Source organism: Cavenderia fasciculata (assembly GCF_000203815.1).
Source record: "Cavenderia fasciculata unplaced genomic scaffold Scf_Dfasci-G-o-80e12.f1-5, whole genome shotgun sequence".
Classification (NCBI taxonomy): domain Eukaryota; phylum Evosea; class Eumycetozoa; order Acytosteliales; family Cavenderiaceae; genus Cavenderia; species Cavenderia fasciculata.
The window spans coordinates 1,386,534-1,403,313 of record NW_004457735.1 but is presented as its reverse complement, the minus strand read 5'-3'; the positions used below and the strand labels follow the sequence as shown (position 1 = coordinate 1,403,313).

Sequence of the window (16,780 nt, the reverse complement as noted above, 5' to 3'; positions counted from 1 at the left end):
AAAAAGTAATAAATAAATAAATTAAACTAAAAAAAAAATCTCTTTAATTTGTGAGACAGCTTTGCAAAGAATCAAAACCGACAAAGAAGAAGTTTCTTATTATTATTTTAATTTAGTTTTGAATATCAAAGATCTTTTTCATTCTTAGTCAATTAGTCTCTAATTTGTTAATATAGTATTAGTATTATGGCAACGGGGAAGTATAGTGTATGCATCAATCGATTGAATAAAGAGTATCTAGGACTACAAAAGGCAAATGAAAAAGAGTTTGTAGCCAAACCTCTTACTTCAAACATCTTGGAGTGGAACTTTGTTTTGTATGGTAGCATAGGGACAGACTATGAAGGAGGTGTTTATCATGGTCAACTCATCTTTCCACCTGAATATCCAATGAAGCCACCATGTAAGATTTGATTGTCACAAAGATAACCATTAGCTATTCTAGTCTATTCTAGTCTACTCTGTTCTAATCAACTTGCTTCTTTCATTATATAGCTATATTAATGACTACACCTTCTGGTCGATTTGAATGTAATACACGTATTTGTACAACAATGTCATCATTTCATCCAGGTATGTTTGAGATTATGTATTTGTTGTTATTATTATTAACTTGACACATGAAATCTCTCTCTCCTCTAGAATCATGGAAGCCAAGTTGGAGTGTATCATCAATCTGTTTAGGTATCATATCGTTCATGAACGAAGAGGATAATGGTATTGGATCTATTACAGCGTCGAGTAGAGTTAGAAAACAATACGCAACCAATTCAATGGCATTTAATTACAAGAACCAAACATTTAAAACTCTATTTCCAGAAATCATTAAAGAATATAAAAAACAAAAGAAACAATCTACCTCTTCCTCCTCTAATTTATCATCCTCTTCTTCATCCTCTTCATCATCATCATCAAAAATTGTAAAGACAACTAACAACCAACAACAAACACAAGAATCAGACAACAAAACACTTTTTTTTAGCTTGGTATTTATAACCATCTTTATAGCATTTATTGCTATTATGTTAAGATACAATAGCAATACTTCTTCTACTAGTAGTGTAGAGTCCAATAATAATAATTAGAAATACACAACCACCAAATATTATTATTATTCGTTGATTGACTAATAATTTGTAGAAAATGAAATGTACATGCATTGTATGGTATTTATTAAATTATTTTAAAGATGTTGAACAGATTTGGATCTAGAAGAAGAAGAAGAAGAGAGAGATGGATGACGGTTGAGAACCATTTCCATTATCATTTTGTTGTATGATACATTGACATCGAGTCGTTCACCTTCCTTTACAATCACACCATTGATTGATTTAATTTCTGTTGGTTGGCCACGGATAACGTCGACTAGCATACTAGAGTAGTTGGAGGAGGTACGTTGGGCAATATCAGTGACATACTTGAATCCTTGCTCAGTGTCATCTCCATAGGGCAACTTGATACCCTTGGCTCTGCACACTTCCATGCCTTCGCCAACAATCTTTTTCATCAATGACTTTGGATACTCATTGTTGATCAAGTATCCATTTTGAACACCCAAAACAGCAGACAATGGGTTAATGGCAGCATTGGCAACGACTTTACCCCAAATCAATGCATCGATATCGTTGGATACTTGACTTTCAATACCGACATTGATGAGAATATCTTTTAATGATTCGAGTGCCTCTCTTTCCTCTTTTGAATCTTGACGATTCTCCATTCCATAGTCACTCTTTGAAACTATGGATGGTGATGCTGCGAGGTAGGTTGGACCAGAACCAGTGTGTCTGACGATGCCAGGTTCGACTACATAACATCCATTGCTAGTGACACCTTGCCATACTCTATTTTTGTATCCCTTTTCAGTGATGGTTTGTTCAATCTCTTCACGATTGCCTACTCCATTTTGAAGTGTCAAAATGATTGCATTTGGATTACCTGCAACTATAGTAGAAGCTGTCAAAGATGCTTGTTTGGTTGCTGGACTCTTGACCAACACAAATACAATATCTGGATATCCATCCTTTATAATCTCTTTAGCATCCAATGTAGCTCTAATCGATTTAATCTTTTCCTTTTCTCCTTTTAAATTATAAAATGTTAATCCATCCCTATTAATTTTTTCAACATGTTCTCTAAAAAAGAAAAAATATTAATATCAAAATAGTCTATAGCAGTATCATCCTTTTATGTACATACTTCCAAGCAGATACCATCCAAACATCAGCAATTTCTTTTGAAGCAATTTTAGCACTAAAAAAACTACCCATTGCTCCAGCTCCAATAACAGCAATCTTTTTCTTATTCTTTTTATCTGGTACTATATTCAACTTGGCTTGCTCGATTGAAGTCAATAATGGTGTTGATTTGTTGTTATTATTATTATTTGATTTCTTGTCTTTGACAAAGGTTAATGTTTCCATTGCCTTTTCTCTTTCCATCAATTCTTTTACACTTTGATTGATATTATTTGGATTGGAAAAATGTGAAAACAATGAATCAATGTTTTGTTTGTTATTTGATGCAGTAGAACTTTCTTCTTGGTTGTGATTGTTGAGGATGTTTAATTTTTCGATAAACATTTGGGATTCTTCTTGTTTCATAGTAAAACTATGAGCTTGTGTTGGGAATTGACGTTGTTCAGTCTCGCGTTTGTACTCTTTCAAACCGTCTTGAATGGTTTTCGATAGTGTTGCATATTGTTTACAAAACTTTGGTAAAAAGTCAGAGTATAACCCAAGCATATCGTGGTACACTAGTACCTGTCCACTAGTTCCATTTCCAGCACCAATGCCAATAGTTGGAATACTGAGTTGTTTGGTGATTTGAGTTGCAACGATTTCAGGTACCATTTCAATGACAATCGCTGAACACCCAGCTTCTTGCAAAGCTAGAGCATCCTCTAAAATTGACATGGCTTGCTCTGAAGTCTTTCCTTGCAACCTGAATCCACCCAACGCACTAACAGATTGTGGTGTCAATCCAATATGTCCAATAACAGGCATACCAGCATTGACTATGGCAGCAATAGTTGCAGCATGCTTTTTTCCACCTTCCAACTTTACAGCATCCACACCACCTTCTTTCATCAATCTAAATGCATTGGCAACAGCATCACGTGTACTCGTTTCAAAACTACCAAATGGTAAATCACCAACGACAAATGTTCGTTTTACACCTTTCATGGCAGCTTTACAATGATGTATCATTTGTTCCATTGTCACATTTGATGTTCCTTTTTCACCCAATACTACCATTCCCAATGAATCACCAACCAACAACATATCGATACCTGCATTATCCACCTCTTTGGCACTACAATAATCGTATGCAGTTACCATCGTTATAGGTATATTTGATTCAAATTTCTTTTTTATATCCAATATAGTTGTCTTTTTTTCAATTGGTGTATTTGTTGGAGTTGTATGAACTGAATAAAATCTATTATTATTATTATTATTAATTCCATTATTATTAAATAGTTTAAATATACTCTTATTATTATTATTATTATTAATATAACTTATATTATTTGTGAAATTATTATTATTATTTTTGATTTGGAATGATGTCGATGAAGTATGAATGGAAGAAGAAAAAGAAGAAGAAGGAAAAGAAGTCCTGTATGTAATATTATTATTATTGAGTTTAGATATTAAACTCTTTTGTGATTGTTTAACAATGGTAGATGATAGAATTGAAAGTGAATTTGACATGTTTAAAAAAGAATGATTCGCGGTTTGATGTTAAATTTAATATATTATGTTATATATATATAATGCTATATCGAGTTTGCCTGTCTGTAAATTTAAAAAATGTGCTACCTCTTAATTGTGTCGATGATTAAAAGTATAACTCTAACAGAAGATATTAGTATATCCCTTAACAACTCTGCATAATCATATGATATAACATACAATATATATATTATAATAGTGTTTTTAGTTTGTTAATTGTTAATTTAAAACAATTCTTCAAGGTACCAATAAATTTAATTTCCTAATGTCGTCTGTTTTCTTGAATTGAACAGAACTACTAAATTCAATTGTACAGGTTGTTGTCTATTTATTTGAAATAAATGGCTAGGAATACAAGCAAAGAATGATGAGGAAGCGAGGAGGAGGAGGAGTGTGGGGGTGTGATAAAAAACGAAAGAGAGACAGACAGACAGACAGAAGGAATTATCACTAATTTGGTGTTATTATCTACTATTGTTTGGTTTGGTTGGCTGTTGGTTGTCAGTGATACTATATGTATCGTCGTATATATTTATATATGTGTGAAGATCTAATTAATATCTTTTGATGAGGATAAATTTAAAATAATTATTATTTTGAATATTAATATTTATAGTTTTGATTTTGTACAGGTATGTTATAATTAATAAATATTTATATTTATAAAATTGTTGTAAATGTTTAATATTATTATTTGTTTATTTAGTAATGAATAGAACAAAGGGTATTTAATAATGGTAGATGATTTAGAAAGTTCCCTAACCCTCTTTGCTCTTTACTTGCGCAAATGAAATTAACCGATTGTCAAAAAAGGAAAATTCATGGCACCACTCCCTCGGGAACTGATTCAAATTTGAAAATGAAACAGATAGATAACTTGTAGTAGAAATATTTATGATGCTTGTGAACTATCAAGATACCGACGTGAATCATTTAATTTCTATTTACGGACATAATGATGATGAGAGGTAGGTGTGTGGGGTTTGTCTCTCCCAACTCCAATCTTTACTAAAATTTTATTCGTCTTTTATTCAGAGTTTATTCTTTTTAATCTTAAATCTCGACCAAGATAAAAGTGTGAATGAATGACTGATGATCATTAATGACCAAATTGAACCAACACATATATTAATAATATATATATATATGCACTGATGTGATGCATCGATCAACCAATAATTAATTAAATTCTATTTAAATTAAATTTGTATTTTTCATTGTAGTGTGCTATCATTGTTTTCTTACATCACACCACCACACATTATTCACCACCTACATACACTCACTCACTCATGCCAATAACCTGACCAAACAACCAACATACAAAGCATTATATATCTATTGCGGAAAAAAGGAGGGAGGGAGTAGTAGCATACAGCAGAATTGAAACTTTGTATGATTACTTATTAAAGTAGTAGCAGTAGGAATATTAATATTTGTAGAATCAACTAAGAGATAGATAAAGAAGATATAATATAAAATATTATCATCTCTACATTTATTTATATAATATATTTATATTGTTACAACGACGATGAAGATTATATCAAATAGTGTAAATGTAAAGGGTATAGTAATAACAATACTTATACTTATACATGTATTCTATGGCTGTGTCTTTTTCTACAACTATGGATACTACAAGAGTGAACAATATATGGCTACTGTACAACAAAAGGATTTGGATACAAACCTACAACAATTACAACAACCATCACATCAACAACAACAACAACAATCATTAGAAAGAAATAAACAACAAGAAGAAAAAGAAAGACAAGAAAGAGAAAAGGATAAAAAGGAAGATGAAAGATTGATGAAGCTGGAAGATGAAATTGAACAAAAGAGAAAAAGGGATAGAGAAAATGCTCTCAAAGAGCTGAATAGTATACGTCAACACAATATTACAAAGTATGCCTATATTACCTATGTCGATAATATAAAGTATGCTCAAGGTGTAGCCGTTCTCAAACAATCATTGGAAGATGTTGGATCAATATATGATTTTGTTGTCATGGTTTCAATGGATTTTGACGCCGGTGCTATCCATCGTCTCCAAAAGATTGGTGCCATTGTAGAAACTGTCCATCCAATCGATGTTCCAAAGGGTGTAAGCGTACAAACTGAACGTTGGATGTCTGCCTTTACAAAGTTTAGAAGTTGGGAACAAATTCATTATGAAAAAATAATGTGGTTAGGTAAAACAAAGAAAAAGAAAAGAAAAAAAAGAAACAACAAATCTTTAAATCTAATCTTTAAAATCTTTATACTTTTTTCTATTTAGATTCAGATTTATTGGTATTAAAAAATATTGATGATTTATTTGATGCAACAACAGATAATCCATTGGAAATATATTCAACGATTGATGCCAATGCCAATAGTTGTGTCTATGATGACAATAGAATTCAATTGATCAATAGTGGATTAATGGTACTTACACCCAGTCTAAAGACCTATAAACTATTGTTAGAGTCTCTTGAAACGATTGCCCAACACACCAAAGTCACCAATGACCAAGATGTATTGAGCAACGCTCTTAAATGGCATCCACTCCATTATCCAGAATTTGGTGCTCAGATTCCACACTGTGAATGTGGTGATCGACGTCTTTGGGACTTTGAAAAGATCAAAGTACTTCATTACACTGCCGGTCTAAAGTCACTACCCAAACCATGGGAATACTTTAGTGACACTAACCAAGGCCTGAGTGAACCACAAACCACCAATCCCAACAAAATCGAATACCAAGGTGTACCTCAATGCGTTAAAGGGCTATACGATTTATGGCATGACAAATACGATGAAGAAACATTTAAATTGGCTCATGGTGAATTTAGTTTACAAGATTGGAGTAAAACTAAATTAAAAGAAAAAAAATCAAATCAAATAAAATAAAAGGAAATAAGTATAACTGTAATCCAACAGACATATTTATATTTATATTTATATATAATAATATTATTTTGTTGTTTATTTTGTTCCATTTAAAATCTTGGACATTAAATCTGGGTTCATTTGGGACATCATTTCGCTTATATTCTTGTTGTTATTCTTAGTGTTGGCTGTTGTTTTCTTGGCGGTAGTAGTAGTAGTAGTAGGCTTAGTTGTAGTTGCTTTTGGTATTAATCTTGGCTGTATTCTTATTATTATTATTTTGTTGTTGTTTAGTTGGTGGTGGAGTAGTCTTTTTAGAGTTATTTTTAATTGGTTCTTCTTTCTTTACTTCTACCTTTTCCTCTTCCTCTGATTCTTCTTCAGATTCTTCCTCTTCTTCTTCTTCCTCTTCATTTTCTTCATCCTTTACTTCAGGTTGATTTTTGTTGTTTTGAATTGAATTTAAATATTGTTGATAGTCTGCGTTATCGATGATGAGAGTTAAAAACAATCCCTTTGGATTGACTTGAAGGGTCTTGGTGGTGACGACTTGACCGATTTGGAAGTGCTCAGAAATCATGGTGATGGGAGTTCTGCTCATTTGGCTACGGTCTACAATACCGTGGACGTCGCCGAAAAAGGTGACGTGGATTCTTTCGTCTTCGATTCTCGAGATGAAACCTTGAGCGATTTCACCAACCTTGCAAGCAGCCTTGCTCGAGAGGATGGGTAGGGTCGAGTGGACGAGTGATGGCTTGAGGGTGAGTACGAGACGCTTCTTTTCTGGAACGACCTTGAGAATACGGAATCTGAGTGATTGGCCAGCATTGAATCTTTCACGTGGCTTGAGGATCATGGTCTCACCGAGGTTGTGCATTGGAACGACACCAAAAATATTGTCTGTAATCTTGATTTCGATAGAGTCGTCACGAACAAACTTGATGGTACCATCGAGGATTTGACCTGGTTGCAAGTCATAGTATGAATAGATTGTCTTGCCAATTTCCTTCTTCTTGGTGGTCAATGTAACCATGGCGTCCAAATAATCGACATGCTTTACACGACATGGAACATGTAATTCACTACCAACATTAAATTTACCTTTTAATGATTCTTTATTATTTTCAGTTTGTGTATTCTAAAAAAATGGAAAAATAAATATATTAATAACTTGTATTCTTTTTTTTCTTTGTTTTTGATTTTTTTGTTAAACATACATGAAGTAAACCTTTAACTTTTGAAAATTCATCTGGTAGAGATAATAAGATTTCATGAGTATCAACCTTTTTAACAATGATATCCTTGTGGAAGATATCACCAATCTTGAGAGTGTTGAATGGGAATGGACGGAGACCAAGACAATGAGACAGGAGTGATAAATGGATACGCTTCTTTTCATGATCGACAGAGATGATACGAGCCTTGAGAGTACGACCCTCTTGGAAATCGGTCAATGGTCTGTCAACGTGGAATTGGTGAATGTCACCGGCAAAGAACTCGAGGAAACGAACTTGCAAACCATTATCGTATACGGCCGAGATGGTACCTTCGACGAGCATACCGGCCTTGATGGATTGAGCCGTGATGGCAGTACTGTCCTTGGTGGTGGCTCTTGACACTAAAAAGTGTGATACCGAAACCGACACAATCTTGGGACTCTCAGAGATGGTTAAAATGTTGCATTCCAAAGGTTGACCAACTGAAAGCGTGGTTTCAGTGGCTGTTGATGCATCGACATTGGAAGTGGTAGTTGGCCAATAGAACTTGGTATCTTCAAATTTAAGGAAACCCTTGTGTTCAAATCCAGATCCAAAACTAATAATATAACCCTTGTCTTGAACACTTTGTACTGATCCATAAATATTCATACCTTCTGTAAAATTACCAATATTTGATTCCTTATTTATAACTTCAGGTCTAAAAAGAGTTTACAATTAAACAAAGTTAATAAATATATTATTTCTTATTATTTTGTTTTTTTTGTTTGTTCTTCGTTTACCTTAATGTACATAATAAACCTTTCTTTTTCATATCAGAAATACCCATAACAGCAACCTTTAATAGATGACCTTTGATAAACATGGTTTTAATTCTCTCTAGGATACTATCTGTCTTTTGGAAATTTGATTTGTATTTAATATTGTCTTTCATGACACTGTTACTCCACTTTGTAAACTCATCACTGATTTCATTGAATTTAACGTAACCTCTGATACCAAATGGCAAAGAAACAACAATAAATGAATCAGTTACCATTTCAAAAGCTCCTAATAATACCATACCAGCATAAATGTCCTAAAAAAAATAAATAGAAACAACAATAAAATAAATTAGTTTTCCATTGATTCTTTTCTTTTCCTTTCTCTTTTTCTTTCTCTTTTCTCTCTACTTACAGAACTATATAACCTAGTTGAAAAAGATTTAACAGTTTTTGGAAGGAAAGGAATGAGTTTGTCGGCTTCAGCATCTTGTTCGTCTGTGAGGTCATCCTTTTTCTTGTCGTCAGAATCGCCCTTGTTGTGATCGGCAGCTGACATCTTTTCCTTTTTCTTGAGTTCACGTTTCTTCTTTAGTGTGTCTGGGTTTTGGTATCTGTCTGACTTTTTGGTTCTGAGTAATTGCTTGTCGTCCAAGAGAATGTTGTCTTGATCGTCAACATCGAAACGTGAACGTGTACCCTTTTCTTTGATTCTACTGCTAACAATTTGTGCTGCCTTTTCCAACTTCTTGACCTTTGAAATTCTCTTGTCGGTTTGGTCAATGTCGAGACCTTCACTTTGTTGCTCTACCTCTCTCTCTTTACGTTTCAATTGTTGTTGTCTCTCTTTATGTAAACTACGAAACTCTACATTTGAACCTCTTTGATATCCTTCTGATGATGAAGTAGAGGTAGAGGTAGTCGAGGTGACTACCTTTTTACTATTGTTATTTTTCTTGTTGTTGTTGGTTGACATCTTCTTATCTTGTTTCTTTATCTTCTCTTTACAATGTAAACTATTATTATTATTATTATTATTGTTGTTTTTCTATCTTTCTACTCCTACTATGACGGGTTGTATGACTACTAAACAATATGTTGTAAATGTTGGTTTGTTTTCGATATTGATGATTGCAATCACAATAAAGAAGAATCAATGAATAATAAATATAGTAAATATAGTATTAAATTATTAAAGATTGGAATAGGGAATAGATGATAGAGTAAAGAATTATAAAGACTAAGATAATTATTTAGTCGAGGAGGAGGTGAGGCGCCACAGGAGCGTCGACCGAGAGACAGAGAACTCGTTTTTTGGACGAAAAAAAAAATAAATTAAAAAAATGAAAAAAAAAAAACGACCGAATCAACCAGACAACTCTTGCACAGATAAATCTTGCAACAGTATCTGTTTTTTTTAAAAGCAACAATATAATTGTTCCATTACCAAATAATCATAAATAATATTCAATTGATATTTGTAGATTTACACAATATTAAGTAGTTTATTATTATTATTATTATTTTGATTGTTGTTTTGTTTAGTTTCCTTTAATGAGTGCATCAATAGATTGATAAGTTCCAAGGATAGTTGCAGCAACACCAAATACAGTGATGATGATGTGAACAGTGGTGGATAGTTTAGATTGCTCGGGGAAGAAACGAATGTAGAGAAGGGGTGGTATGACAAACCCGGCAATAGCCAACATCAGCGATCCAATAAGCGATGTGTAACTGCCAAATGTCTTTATGGTAGTACCAATAGCTGCCAAGATACCAATGATAATAACTCTAATAACATAAAACTTCCAATTGCGACTAAAGAATTTAGTGGATCCATCATCACATACTTTGTTGTTGTTTGGGAATGCTGAAAAGTGGTTGTGGAAGAATTCGAGTGAAGAGTCGACTACATTGAGACCTGCTCCGACGATGATTGGGAATGAACAAATGAGCTCTGCAATAACACATGCACGTACAATATTGGCAAATATACCATTGGGCAGTGCCATCACAATGTTTGATGGTACTCCAACAACTCCATCGACAGTGGCAAAGTTGAAATAGAGGTATCCCAAAGTAGTGAAAAGAATATTGATAATGGTGATGAAAACCATTGAAGCATTCAACACACTTGGATAACGACGATAGTCTCCAGAAGCATGACTAATTGGAACAACAACAATATGATTACAGAAAAAGAATGCAGCAACACCAAACCAAAGTGGAATGTTTGCATAATCAACCTTATAATGTGAAAGTGGTTCAACTGAATAATCTTTAATACCATAGGTAATAACTGTAATCATTGCTAAAATCAATGCAGCTGCTCCAAATATACTTGTAAATCCTAAATATTTCCTAAAGAGAGAGAGAGAGAGAAAGATTAATACATGTTTTGTAAAATGTAAATATTTATATATATATATATATATATATATCTGTCTGTCTTTACATACATATCAGTTACCCAACTAAGTGCAACAATAATAGGTAATACAATCCAAATGGCAACAGATGAACTGATATGTGAATTGGTCAACATTTCAAGATTGGCACCGATCAAGATAAGATAGGCGATACAAATACTCATGGTGACTGAAAAGTTGATAAAACATACAATCAACTCTCCGACACGACCAAATGCACGTCTGGCCAAATCAGAGTAGGAGGGAGGTGGTTGATCAGATCCAAGTTGTTCATCTGACAATTTAATATTACATTTTAATAAAAGGGTCATTGTATAATTGGCCAATAATGCTATTAATACCAATCCTATAGATCCTATAAATACTCCAGCATTTGACATTGCCCATCTAAATAAATAAATAAATAAAATAGGTATTAGAATAATGTTTTGTTTGAAAAATAGATCATATATCAGGCCTCAAGTAGAAACAGAGACTCGATCTATGAACTACTACTACATACGGTAAAGCAAAACTACCAGCACCTGTATAATATTGGATCAAAGTTAAATATATATATATATTAATGATTGGTTCTAAATTGATTTACTAACATCAAAACATACCTGCGAAACTCTTGATTGTGTTCATTGCAGCCGATACTGGTGTAAACTTTCGTTCAGTTTGATCTATTGATGATTGATCAGCTCCATTGTTGTATGATTGGTCTGCTCCGCTGACCAAAGGTGACCTTTCGGTTGCATTGATTGGACTATTTGTTCCTCTTTTCATTTTTAATTCTATTTGTTATACAATTTATATATTATAATACTGTCTGTCTGTATGTTGTTGTATTTATATTTATTCGATACAAACTATCTGTTTGTTTGTGTTAACTGTTGTTATTGTTATTGTTGTTGTCTCGTATTAATAATTATTTTTTTGATCTGTTGTCTGTCTCAAACTCTGTACCACACTAATATCGGTATATGATGTTACACTGTATACTACTACTACTACTACTTATATATATATATATAAAAGTACTGCCAACAACTAAATATCTATCTATCTATCTAACTTTTCTAGAAAAAAAACAAATATTAACAAAAGAGGCAATCCACCAGCTGCCGACGAATACCCAACCACAAACACATTGGAGAGGGGACAATCAAAAATTTAAAAACTACATAAAATCTTGGGGTATGCCCCTTCCTATGAATGAAGCTTCGAGAGCTTGTTTGAATCGACGTTTTAATATCTTCTTTCGCCCTACCAACATGCATACTACTATTTGTAGTAGAAAGAAAGAATCATAACAATAATAGTATGAGGAGTATTCCTTCCTTTAAGTTCCTTCCATCCCTAAAATCATTTTGTTATCGCACCTTTGTCTATCCTTTCTAAAGATACTTTGAAGTCCAGACTGGGTATGAATGATTGATTGAAAGAACCTATTTTAAATTAAATAACACATATAATTCTACCCATAGAGAGAGAGAGAGAGAGAAACCTCCTTCAGGACTGAATGCTTTTATGAAAGAAGAAAATCAATGAAAGAAGAGAATTTCATTAATTTGTTTTTTTGATTAGAATATTATATAATTCATTGATAAGAAGAAGAGATCTTATCTTTTATTCAAGTATAATAATAATAATGAGTGACAATAGTAATAGTAATAACAACAATTCAATCGATCATACAAAGAATGTATTGGTAGAGAAACATATCAGCTATGTTGTCAATCTAGACAACAAAAAGGAAGAAGACTTTGAATATTGGGTGACAGAACATCTTAGAATGAATGGAATGTATTGGGGATTGACATCACTCTACATACTCAAAGCATTGGATAAGATGGATAGAGATGTTATCATTAATTGGGTATTATCTTGTCAAAAGTCAAATGGTATTTAAATATGAATAATCATAGTAATCAAGTGATCACTTCATCAAGATTATAATTACTGATTCTCTCTCTTTCTCTTCTTTAGGTGGATTCTCTGGTAATGTTAGTCATGATGAACATTTATTATCAACTCTTAGTGCTGTACAAATATTAATGCAACTTGATGCCCTTGATAGATTAGACCAAGATTTGGTTGCTAAATGTAAGAGAGAGAGAGAGAGATATATATCATACATTACATATCTTGTTGATCTATATTTATATATATATATTGACACATTTTGTATCTATCTAGATGTATTAAGTTTACAACAAGAGGATGGATCATTCTTTGGAGATAAATGGGGAGAAGTAGACACTAGATTTACATACTGTGCAGTATCATGTCTCTCACTGATGGGTAAATTGGATTTACTTGACAACAATAGAATAGAAAAGATTGCAGACTTTATCAATAGATGTAAAAACTTTGATGCTGGTTATGGTTGTATCCCAGGTGCTGAATCTCATGCTGGTCAAAGTATGTGTCACATTTAAAACATGTTGGAGAATAGAGAGGGATTTATATGTATTATTGTATTGACTCTTCTTTTGTTTTTAGCATTTACATGTGTTGGAGCATTAGCAATTATAAATAGATTAGATTTAATTGATAGAGATCAATTGGGATGGTGGTTGTGTGAAAGACAATTACCAAATGGTGGTTTGAATGGTAGACCTGAAAAGACATCAGATGTGTGTTATTCATGGTGGGTCGTATCGGCATTGTCTGTCATTGACCGTTTGCATTGGATCGATAATGAAAAATTAAGAAACTATATCCTCAAGTGTCAAGACAATGAAACTGGTGGTATTGCCGACAAGCCAGGCAACGTACCAGATGTATTCCATACCTTTTTCGGGTTATGTGGATTCTCTTTGATGAGTTATTTCGACATGGAAGAAATCGATCCAACCTATGCGCTTGGCACTAAAACTCTTTTAAAATATAATATTAAATTACCATGGAATAAAAAACTTTAAACTAATCAAATATTATATTAGATTGATTGATTGAATAGATAATATTACTATTGATTTTATTGTATACATTTGGGTTTGATTGATTGATTGTTTGGAAAGGAGGAGAAGAGAGAAGTGTCGCGATTTACATTTTAAAAAAAAATAATGGTATAAAGTTTGTTGTTTAGGTTTAGGCCAAAAGTTGTAAAGGTTTGAAATTGAACCTATTTATAGTTGAACATAATTAGCTGGGACCAAACCTCTCATACCATGTAATTCACCTTCCATCCATTCACCATCCTTTTTATGGATAATGATACGATCACCAGCTTTGAATGAAAGTTCCGTTGAATCCATACCAGCAAAATCATAGAGAGCAGTTGCGAGTTGAGCACCGCTACCTTGTTTGCCAGTGTGTTGGAAGGCTGGATTAGGTTGTACGACAGTACCCAAGTTGGAAGTGTCGTTTGGTGTATTGCTCTTGAGATCCTTTGCCAGTGGACCGGCAGTAGTTTGAAACTCTGATGTCTGTTTAGTCTTGATCGATGCATTTGCCTTGAATGCTGGATCGTTTCTAATGTTTATCGACGCAGATGATGTTCCAACCGATGTAATAACTTGTGGATGATCTTTACCTGCTTGATCATTGATACCTGCCACCATTTGTGGCATATTATGCCATTCATTTGCCATTGATTCATAAAATTGATTTTGTCCTTTGACCAACTAAAACAAATAAAAAGAAATTGAATTAATTAATTGTATAGAGATAAAGTCTATTCCTATTTAACATACAGCAGCCAACAAATAAGTGAAATAAGCATTTCTATCTTCATATAATCTTGGTAAATCTTCTAATAATTCCATATGCAAAGATTCATAACCTTCCTTACAGAATTGATATTTTTCTTCAGTCTAAATAAATAAAAGAATAGAATAAATGACTGTTAATTTGACTGTTGAACAAGGTTTCTTTATATCTTTTCTCCTTTTCTCTTTTCTTCTGAATTGAATAATCGTATTTATAATTTACACATACAGGAGCAAGCTTTTGTTTGAGAACATGGCTAGACGATTTTTCACGTAACTTGCCAATATCATTTTTGTATCTGTCCATATCGATACGACGAGTAGTGCATTCTTCAGTTCTCTTTCGAATCTCTTTGTATTGTGAAATGTATGCTAGGATTGGTTGTTGGAACGATGTTGTCATGTTTTCTTCATAGACTTGTCTGTTCTTTTCCATGTCGGATGACATTTCTTTGATTCTGCTAGCTGGACGATAGAGTGGGTCTGACTCTTCGTAGAGGTCGCATGCATCCGATGACAACTCTGACATTGCCTTGCTCAAATCTTTGTAGAGATCTATCATCTTTTTAGCATTCTTTTGAAGACGAACCATACGCTCCTCCGAAGAAAACACCTTTTCCTTTTCGTAATGGTATTCTACGTCGACAGTCTCTTCACTCTGACCTGTCTTGGTCATTAATCTTTGTCTAGTTCTTGCAAATGATGTTTTAATTGTTGCCATTCTTTGATTATTATATTCTATCTATCTATATTATTATTATATTCTATTGTCTGTCTATATATGTATGTATGTGTAGTACTATTAGCTTGTGTTTGTATTTGTATTTGTATCCTATTTGTTTTATAAATTAAATTATAAAAAAAAGCAAAGCAAAGGTAAATTGAATAAAATGAAGACGTGACCTTGCACAGAAACGGGTAAAACAAATAAATTTAATTAATTTTTGCAAAAAAATCAATTTGTATACTCACATTCTGACCCTCACTTCGCAATGAGCTCGTTTCAAACAAACAAACAAACAAACAAACAAATAATAATCCTTTTTCCTCAAGTCTACTGAATAATCACATACATGACCAACCAAATATATTTTATCTTTAAATAAAAGATAGAGAGAGGGGAGACCCATGAGTTATTTATTCAAAAAAAAAATGTAGAAAATAATAATCATATGATTTTAATTACACAAACAACAGAGTGTGTTCCAGATATATAATATGGTGGGATGAGTCCAATTCGATCCATTATTTTAAAATAGTACATAAAGGTATTCCTTTCTGTTGTGTTGTGTATAATGTAATGTGTCGCACACCAATCCAAAAAGAAAGAAAATAGGAGGATTTGGTGGGTACTCTATAGAGTTGTTGTAGTCTCTAGTGACTACAATGGGGTAAACCATCATCTCTCTCTCTCTCTCTTTATATTATAATGACTCTTGATGAAATCAAGGAGATGCAGGGTCTACTACAGTATTAACTGGTGTTGGATCTCTTGGATTAGTTACCTAGATATAGGAGAAAAGATGTTGATTAGTTTATCGTACTATATAGTTAAATTAGATGTTTGTGAAACACATACAGATGCCATTGAATGACCTTTGGTTGCTCTGATATAGAATTTAGTTCCTCTTTGTTCCATTTCAAATCTATCTTTATCATTTAGTTTGACTATATCTTGTATGTCTCGGAAACATGTACTATGAAAGTTTGAATGAATGAGTAAATCACCAACAGATACCCATCCTTCTGGTGATATTTCCAATCCCTCAGAAGCAGCTCCATGTCTAAGGATAAATGTTAAGTTTTTTGATAGTTTGATAATCTTTGGGTTATTTCTTATCATGATTTTTGATGTTTGTTATTATTATATTATTTGTTTGTTAAGTTTGATAGTAAAAAAAAAATACCGAAATGATGTGATTTCCTGTGTCCAATTCAAACATTTTCCATTTATAGATTTTGGTAATTATCTCAGAAAAATAGGTCGAAGCAAATAAATGATAATATTATTGATTCAGTCAACGATAAATATGATGATCATCGGGAAATTGATACGTC

General features: G+C 32.8%; 8 protein-coding genes across 8 annotated transcripts; 3 read left to right on the top strand and 5 right to left on the bottom strand.

Moving 5' to 3' along the window:
- Positions 1 to 186: 186 nt before the first annotated feature.
- On the top strand, positions 187 to 1,085 carry DFA_05380 (putative ubiquitin-conjugating enzyme E2; the record flags this gene model as incomplete). Its single annotated transcript, XM_004361042.1, has 3 exons — positions 187 to 403; positions 496 to 573; positions 643 to 1,085. The coding sequence occupies 3 exons, from the start codon at positions 187 to 189 to the stop codon at positions 1,083 to 1,085; spliced, it is 738 nt and encodes a 245-aa protein (XP_004361099.1).
- Positions 1,086 to 1,183: 98 nt separating this feature from the next.
- Positions 1,184 to 3,716, bottom strand: DFA_05379 (3-methyl-2-oxobutanoate hydroxymethyltransferase; the record flags this gene model as incomplete). The annotated part of the gene is made up of 2 exons (XM_004361041.1): positions 1,184 to 2,135; positions 2,200 to 3,716. The coding sequence occupies 2 exons, from the start codon at positions 3,714 to 3,716 to the stop codon at positions 1,184 to 1,186; spliced, it is 2,469 nt and encodes an 822-aa protein (XP_004361098.1).
- A 1,555-nt stretch (positions 3,717 to 5,271) lies between these two features.
- Positions 5,272 to 6,635, top strand: gtr3 (putative glycosyltransferase; the record flags this gene model as incomplete). The annotated part of the gene is made up of 2 exons (XM_004361040.1): positions 5,272 to 5,935; positions 6,022 to 6,635. 2 exons carry the CDS (start codon positions 5,272 to 5,274, stop codon positions 6,633 to 6,635), a joined length of 1,278 nt encoding a protein of 425 aa, XP_004361097.1.
- A 205-nt stretch (positions 6,636 to 6,840) lies between these two features.
- Positions 6,841 to 9,568, bottom strand: DFA_05377 (uncharacterized protein; the record flags this gene model as incomplete). Its single annotated transcript, XM_004361039.1, has 4 exons — positions 6,841 to 7,752; positions 7,832 to 8,531; positions 8,614 to 8,909; positions 9,008 to 9,568. 4 exons carry the CDS (start codon positions 9,566 to 9,568, stop codon positions 6,841 to 6,843), a joined length of 2,469 nt encoding a protein of 822 aa, XP_004361096.1.
- A 565-nt stretch (positions 9,569 to 10,133) lies between these two features.
- On the bottom strand, positions 10,134 to 11,792 carry DFA_05376 (uncharacterized protein; the record flags this gene model as incomplete). The annotated part of the gene is made up of 4 exons (XM_004361038.1): positions 10,134 to 10,953; positions 11,052 to 11,408; positions 11,524 to 11,545; positions 11,627 to 11,792. The coding sequence occupies 4 exons, from the start codon at positions 11,790 to 11,792 to the stop codon at positions 10,134 to 10,136; spliced, it is 1,365 nt and encodes a 454-aa protein (XP_004361095.1).
- An 865-nt stretch (positions 11,793 to 12,657) lies between these two features.
- rabggtb (protein geranylgeranyltransferase type II) lies at positions 12,658 to 13,933 on the top strand (the record flags this gene model as incomplete). Its single annotated transcript, XM_004361037.1, has 4 exons — positions 12,658 to 12,910; positions 12,996 to 13,112; positions 13,206 to 13,430; positions 13,512 to 13,933. 4 exons carry the CDS (start codon positions 12,658 to 12,660, stop codon positions 13,931 to 13,933), a joined length of 1,017 nt encoding a protein of 338 aa, XP_004361094.1.
- Positions 13,934 to 14,140: 207 nt separating this feature from the next.
- DFA_05374 (SH3 domain-containing protein) lies at positions 14,141 to 15,443 on the bottom strand (the record flags this gene model as incomplete). Its single annotated transcript, XM_004361036.1, has 3 exons — positions 14,141 to 14,638; positions 14,708 to 14,827; positions 14,952 to 15,443. 3 exons carry the CDS (start codon positions 15,441 to 15,443, stop codon positions 14,141 to 14,143), a joined length of 1,110 nt encoding a protein of 369 aa, XP_004361093.1.
- Positions 15,444 to 16,167: 724 nt separating this feature from the next.
- DFA_05373 (uncharacterized protein) lies at positions 16,168 to 16,565 on the bottom strand (the record flags this gene model as incomplete). The annotated part of the gene is made up of 2 exons (XM_004361035.1): positions 16,168 to 16,227; positions 16,302 to 16,565. 2 exons carry the CDS (start codon positions 16,563 to 16,565, stop codon positions 16,168 to 16,170), a joined length of 324 nt encoding a protein of 107 aa, XP_004361092.1.
- Between the last annotated feature and the right edge of the window lie 215 nt (positions 16,566 to 16,780).